This window comes from Limulus polyphemus, unplaced genomic scaffold (genome assembly GCF_000517525.1).
Source record: "Limulus polyphemus unplaced genomic scaffold, Limulus_polyphemus-2.1.2 Scaffold1167, whole genome shotgun sequence".
NCBI classification, from domain to species: Eukaryota; Metazoa; Arthropoda; class Merostomata; order Xiphosura; family Limulidae; genus Limulus; species Limulus polyphemus.
Window position 1 is genome coordinate 305,183 of NW_013666777.1, and position 7,572 is coordinate 312,754.

The window sequence follows — 7,572 nt, forward strand, 5'->3', positions numbered from 1 at the left end:
CGGCTAGCGCAGATAGCCCTCGTGTAGCTTTGCGCGAAATTCAAAAACAAACAAACAAATTAGTGTAGAACATGTAAACAGGTCAAGACAATAAAACCATCGCAAGCCTGTGTTATTATTACCATTTCTGTATAAATATCATTTGCACTGTTCTTGTTAATTATTTACGTTTCTTGCACATAATTAATTCTTTTTGCATTGCACGTAGATTATTAGTGAGGTCTTGTATAAATATGATCTGTAATATACTTGATATTTACCAGCGTTTCTCGTATTACTTCTGTATTACACGTGGTTCATTACTGTATTACACGTTCTTCATTACTTTACCTGTCTCCCTAGGGCATCTTCCTGTTCGCTATGATTCATTATAAGGACTTAGAATGGGAGGATTACCAATATCCAAAGTGGTCCATAACTGTTGGTTGGCTGTTAACAGTTTCGTCCTTGTCATGTATCCCGATATATATGATATATCGCATCATAATTACACCTGGAACCTTCACCCAGGTAAGAAATATCATCTATTCAGTTTTTCATGGTCTGTAGTCCCAAATTAGCATATATTTTACAAACCACCGTCACATACACTACTTCCTTTCAGGTATGAGCTTTATTTTATATAGTATCGTGTTTTATCTCACCTTCAAGCTCCAATCCATGTAAGAAGCTGAGGAGGTGGGGGGGGGGGGGGTCCATATATATCATAAAAATTAGCCTCTTAGTGGGAGTCCTTATATACCAGGAGGTCAAGTGACTTTTAATCCATAAAAGTGCCCCCAGAGGACTGGAACTCCACAGAATGCCTCCACAAAGCGAATATTTAATATTTGGTCTCTCAGAAGGCGAATAATCCATACTGGGCTCAGTAGAGGATAGACAGTTAAGATTTGGTCCACCAAAGGGGGTGATAATGTAACAGTTGGTCATATTGATTGTAACAAATTATAATGTATTTTCATAAACATTTTGAATTACTTTATGGTTATGCTATAAATCTTTGTGTTTGATGAAGTCTTTAGATTATAAATGATATTTCTTATTTGGTTTTATATCATGCGATTACAAATGGCGTTATTAGTTTTTCATTTAAAATTAAGTAAATGTGCAATTTGACTAATTTTTGAGCGGCAAATTGCATACCCAGTCTTGCCCTTGGTGAAAGTCTACAAGTAAAAGTGATCTCTCAGTCCAAAATGGGCTTTCTTTTTGAGGCTCTTGTAATGCACTTTAAACGTCTTACCTTAGCATGTTTTTTTGTTTAAGAAGACTGCACTCCTCCGTCTTTATTCTCTTGGAAACATGAAAACACGCACAAATTGTCAAAAAATGGGCAAAATCTCCACGAGGATTTTCAATAGCGTTCATTCTTCAAGAAAATTGTAAAGCAGGTGAAGTGGATATGAAGTGAAGATGTGCAGCAGTCGAGTCGAGGAACTTAGCAAAAATGACAAAACAGTTGCGTCACTTCTTGTTTAAAGCAGTCCATTTTACAGTAGAGATGTGGTCAATATTTTTACTGTCTGAATTTTGTACATTTAATGCACGAAATTTAATAATCTTGAATTTTGCTTATACGGAAAACTATATTTTACATCAAGAAGTAAGAAATATCCCAAAAATATTTTAATTGTGAAATACTTCTCTAATTCAAGTTTTAGCGCTTATTTTCACCGTAATATAAACCGGAAGTTAAATGGTGTGAATGAGGAAAGAACGGGAAACTTTATTCTTTGCATTATACCTGGATATTTTATTACTGTATATTTTGGTTATGGTGGAAAAGAAGCCACAAAATGCTTGAAAATTTTATTTATAATCTTTAACTTGTAGAGCTGTATTGTGGTGTGAGTTTTGTTCAAACTCAACTATTTACAATAGCTACTGCAGTAACAATATAGTATTTATTCTATAAAATATTTTAATTTTTCAATATATGGGGAAATGTTTATATTAATTTGTTTTGCTTTAGGACTACTAAATTAGCATGTCAAGTTTGGTCTGGATCAGTCAACTCGTTCAGAAGGAAATGCGTCCATAGCCAGAAAGAAAGATTTCCTTGATATTAGATAGTTACCACGCTGGTATGCCTTTATAACGCATGTGTGAAGAACGCCTATACCCCAGTATTTATACACTAATCTGTTAATGGTATATAATTAAGTTCGATTATTTATTCGATGTATACGTGTCCCAGCCTATGACTACAGAAGTTGACGTCATAATTAACTTCGTTTTGGTCTCAGTTGCAAAACTTAATAAACAGTATTTATTACATCAGTTCTTCAAAACGATTATGGTCACTTTTCTAAATTGTAATTTCGTTTCAATACCTTTGCATCCAGTAATCTTACTATAAAAGTAATCCACTGTTTGTTTGTTTGTATTTGTTTTAGCATTCATCACCTAAGGCTGGCTGTCCAAAGGTGTACATGGTCTATTTTGTTTTAGGATTTCTATCCGATAAGGGGGTTAAACATATCCTGAAATAGAGCACATTTCCAGTTATTTTAGATACTTTTGGCCATGAATTTAAAAATACAAGTGCTAAATCAGCTAAATGAATCAATTAATACCTTCCACCAAGCAGGGTATATAATTATCATCTAATAAAGTCATTATGGATCTAATAAAAGGAAGGGGAACATTATCTATAACCGTCCTTTATATATCACATCTTCTATGTTTACAAAACGTTACTTTTGTAGAATATTTTGATTCATTTTGAAATGCAAACATAAAGCACTAGACCTTTATTCATACATTTTTATTTTAATGTATGTTTTGTGAATGGTGCTAATCGTCAGTTACGACTGTGTGAAACATTATACACAGTGTATATTTTGTTGGCGACGTCTACAATAACGTTTCAAACTGAATACAGTTTAAAACAGTCGTACAGGATGAGTAAATAAAACTCCATTTTTGTGTAAAAATGCAGTATTTGTTTTGTTACTGTAATATGTTTGCATAGATTATATATTTAGGGCTTGTACGTCTTATATAAAAATTAATTTAAACATGAAAACAGCGATATTCAAACTTGTATGTTAATTTGTAAGTTAAATTAATATATGAATAACCATGTAAGTAAACTATGAAAACACTCTACAAAAGAAAAAGTGCAAGATCTCCATGAAACATAAACATTATAATTTTTATGTTTATTATTGATTACATTAATACTGAAATATATATATATATAGTATATTACACGAGTATATTAATGGAGAACTCTTTATCCCACCCATTGGTTTGATTTTTGTCTTGAACTCTTTGTATCTTGATGTTTTTAGACCGGTTATTAAGTATTTACTAAAAATTGTTGTGAGAATGAAAAACACATTTTGAAGTCTACGTGGATTTGACCTGCATATAACACTAATATTTGTTATATACGTCTTTCCAGAGAGTGATTGATGCTTTCCAACCCGAGAAGCCCGGAGTAAATCAAGAACATGAGAGTCTACCAATCAACGCCTGTTACACAAGTGTATGAAGAAGCTACATGGACTTCATGTTGCTGTATAAAAACTAGTGCTCTGCTACTTAGCCTACTCTGTCCTTGAAGTCAGGTACAATTTATGTCGGTGAAATATGCATACATTTCATTTATTTGTGTTTGTTAGGCTTAACCCGATCATGGATATAAAACTTTGAGTTGTTTTCTGTTTTCACATACCATGCCATGTTGAACTATACAACAGCTTTAAATGCAGGTCGTTATATCAAATGTTCATTAGTTTAATAATAAAGTTGACAATATATTGTGTAAAATGTGTCACACCACACTGATATTAATTTGCTTAAAGAACGTTTCGAATTTTCTAAATATGCGAAGAACTTCTATTCTTGGTCATTTTTGTTTTTATGCTTTTGATACTTTATGATAAACGTACAATAAATGTTGGTTTCTTTTATTATTGTATGATATACATTGTTAAAATCTAAGAGGTGGTAAAACATTGTCAAATTAAGTAGGTGTATCATTCCCAGTTATCATTACAATTGTTAGTTTAGGAAAGTGCGTTACTTCCGGTTTTTTACCTCTGTTGTTTGATGAAACAGGGTCATCACATCCGGATTCTCACTACTACTATTAGTTTAGGAAAGTAGATTACTTCTGATTTTCACTATTGTTGTTGAATTAGGTAGGTATGTCGCTTCTAGTTTATCATCACTGTTGTTCCACTAGATAGGTGCATCACTTCCGATTTATCACCACTGTTGTTGGATTAGATAGGTGCATCACTTCCGGTATATCACCACTGTTGCTGGATTAGGTAGTGTGCCACTTTCGATATATCACAACTGTTGTTGGATTAGATAGGTTTATCAACACTGTTCTGGATTAGGCAGTGTGCCACTTTCGATATATCACCACTGTTGTTTGATGAAGCGTTTGTTATACCCGTTGTTTTCCCATTACTGTTTAAATGAGAGAGGCGTGTCACTCGGAAAACGCTATTGCCAATGGTGTGACTACAAAAAGGTGCCCCCCCCCCGTATAAAAATTAATTTACATTTATTCCCCTTGTCGGCAATTCTTAAGTTTTTCAGGCCCCTTTTGGCTCGAATCTTCCTGCAATTGCAGGGGCATACTTACGCTGCTGGCTGTTGCTGTTGCGAATTGAGAGTATAAGTCATTTTCGATATTATCTTCAATTTAAGCAAACATTTTACTTCCGGTAACTTGCATATAAATGTCACTTTCGTTGTGTGTTTAGAGAAAGTACAAATGTCGTTCTTGGTTCATGAGAGATGATACAAGATGCCTCTTCTCTATCACTGCTATTGGGATTAGGTGGGACATTTCTTTCCTTTCCAGAGTTAATAGGTTAAACAGATGCATCATTTCTGGTGGAAATCATATTTTGTAAAATGTGCAAATTATGTCACTTTTGTCTTTAATAGAAGTCTAACATACGCATGCCCTCTAGTAAGTAGATGTAATTGAATCGTTATCAAGAGATCGTATGCAGTAATGAAGTTCAACAGTGGTAACACTATAGTCAACAATCAGGTCACATGGTGGTAATCAAGTTAATCCCACTCTAGTAAGTAGTTATAATCGAATCGTTATCTCGCTGTAATATGCAGCAATGAAGTTCAACAGTGGTAAAACTATAGTCAACAATCAGGTCACTTGGTGGTAATCAAGTTAATCACACTCTAGTAAGTAGTTATAATCGAATCGTTATCTCGCTGTAATATGCAGCAATGAAGTTCAACAGTGGTAAAACTATAGTCAACAATCAGGTCACATGGTGGTAATCAAGTTAATCCCACTCTAGTAAGTAGTTATAATCGAATCGTTATCTCGCTGTAATATGCAGTAATGAAGTTCAACAGTGGTCAACAATCAGGTCACATGGTGGTAATCAAGTTAATCACACTCTAGTAAGTAGTTATAATCGAATCGTTATCTCGCTGTAATATGCAGCAATGAAGTTCAACAGTGGTAAAACTATAGTCAACAATCAGGTCACATGGTGGTAATCAAGTTAATCACACTCTAGTAAGTAGTTATAATCGAATCGTTATCTCGCGGTAATATGCAGTAATGAAGTTCAACAGTGGTAACACTATAGTCAACAATCAGGTCACATGGTGGTAATCAAGTTAATCACGCTGGTGAGTGATCACATATCAGTTTACAACACAGTATTAAGTTACTTAATGGTCATAATGTCGTTCCTTAAGTAAATATTGCAGGTAACTGTATCTCTGTAGCTATGAGCTGCGAAAGTAGTAAACGATTTGGATTGAGAGTGTTTTGTTGTCAACAATGTTTAAATGTATCAGTAAAATTAAGTATTTAAAACAAATTATTCAGTAATGTTGCACAATACAGGAATTGTATCACAGTTTTGATTGTTTATCTTTATAATATTTACATTTAATAACTTTTGTATGTCTTGAAGACAAACGTTTTCGTTTTTTACCATGTAATACGATAATTAGGATAATATTCTTATAACTATGTTCTGGAGACAGATGTTCTCATTATGATATTTACCATACTCTACGATATCTACCATATTATTTTAACAACTTTGTTCTGGAAATAGATGTTATGTTGTCATTATAACATTTACAATGTTTTTCGTATCTAGCATACTATTTAATAACTTTTGTTTTGGAGACAGATATCGTCATTATAACATTTACCATGTTTTTGGTATCTAGCATACTATTTAATAACTTTTGTTTTGGAGACAGATGTCGTCATTATAACATTTACCATGTTTTTTGGTATTTAGCGTAATATTGTAATAACTTTTGTTTTGGAGACAGATGTCGTCATTATAACATTTACCATGTTTTTTGGTATTTAGCGTAATATTGTAATAACTTTTGTTTTGGATACAGATGTCGTCATTATAACATTTACAATGTTTTTCGTATCTAGCATACTATTTAATAACTTTTGTTTTGGAGACAGATGTCGTCATTAAAACATTTACCATGTTTTTTGGTATTTAGCGTAATATTGTAATAACTTGTTTTGGAGACAGATGTCGTCATTATAACATTTACCATGTTTTATGGTATTTAGCGTAATATTGTAATAACTTTCGTACGTTCTAGAGACTAATGTCTCTGTTTATTATGCCCTACAATATTTAGTACAGCACGGAAGAAGCTATTGGACGCACCCTAGACAAACCTTCTAAAACTAATTATGTTGTATAATGGAACAAAAAATGTTTTCTTATTACAAGTTTATTTAAGTTAATTATACAAACTGTAACAAGAACAGTAAGTGAGGGTGAATTGTTTTTGTCAACTGTTTCAAACCAGTTGGATTGTATATCCACTTGTTTAATTATATCTTAAGTCCAAACAGATGTGTTAGAAGTTTATTTTGTATTTAATACAATACGTTATTTCTTTTTCATTTTATTATGTAAACTTAATGGAATTGTTTAAATATGGTTAAATAAATGGTTATCTTCAATGGATTAATGTAGTAATGTTGATTTTCATTTCTAACTTCCAGCCGTTTAAGAAACGCAAACATCTTGAAATATCGTTGAAACTGGATTATCATCATGAGCAAGATAAAACTTTAAATCTATCGCATTCTGGTATCCTTGAGGTAAATGTTAGATCATGAGTACTACTGCACCAATAGTAACATTAAGGACACAATATTTCAAAGATTAATTAGATGTGACAACTAATAGTATTAAACATCACTCAGGTCATTAATGGTTCGTCTGTAGTGAGTAGAGCACAGATAGCCAATTGTGTAGCTTTGTGCTTAACTACAAACAGTCAGGCAGTTGTCTGTGGTAGAGACAACTGACATATGTAAGGTAATGTTCTCTCTTGCTGGGCGGATTCTTATGGATTATTCAGTTTAAAAAATACGAAAGTCTAGTCCACTTAATGATAACGAAAGCGTTTTATTTCTCCGACTACTAGTTCTACAAATTAGTTTAACTAATGTTCGCTGATAGGCCTAATTTCAATAACCGTTAATAATAATACTACATGTACTTCCGCAAGGTCCCCGAAAGTGTTTTGTTTCAAGAGTAAATAAAACCAAAATTAAGAGCAACAAAT

At 32.8% G+C, this 7,572-nt stretch overlaps 1 protein-coding gene across 5 annotated transcripts in view; it reads left to right on the forward strand.

The window, feature by feature from the left end:
* The window catches only part of LOC106462445 (sodium-dependent serotonin transporter-like), a 64,205-nt gene extending 57,311 nt beyond the window's left edge, over positions 1–6,894 (forward strand). Inside the window, exons 12-14 of one of the 5 annotated variants that reach the window (XR_002611265.1) lie at positions 343–510; positions 3,410–5,366; positions 5,485–6,894. Coding sequence is in view for 1 of the 5 variants with exons in the window: in XM_022389715.1 (XP_022245423.1) it covers positions 343–510; positions 3,410–3,499 (258 nt within the window). In the remaining 4 variants the exon portion in view is untranslated. Of the gene's footprint in view, positions 1–342; positions 511–3,409 lie in introns of all 5 variants that reach the window. The other 4 variants (XR_002611263.1, XR_002611264.1, XR_002611266.1 and 1 more) reach the window with 4 other exon arrangements.
* The last annotated feature ends 678 nt before the right edge of the window (positions 6,895–7,572 follow it).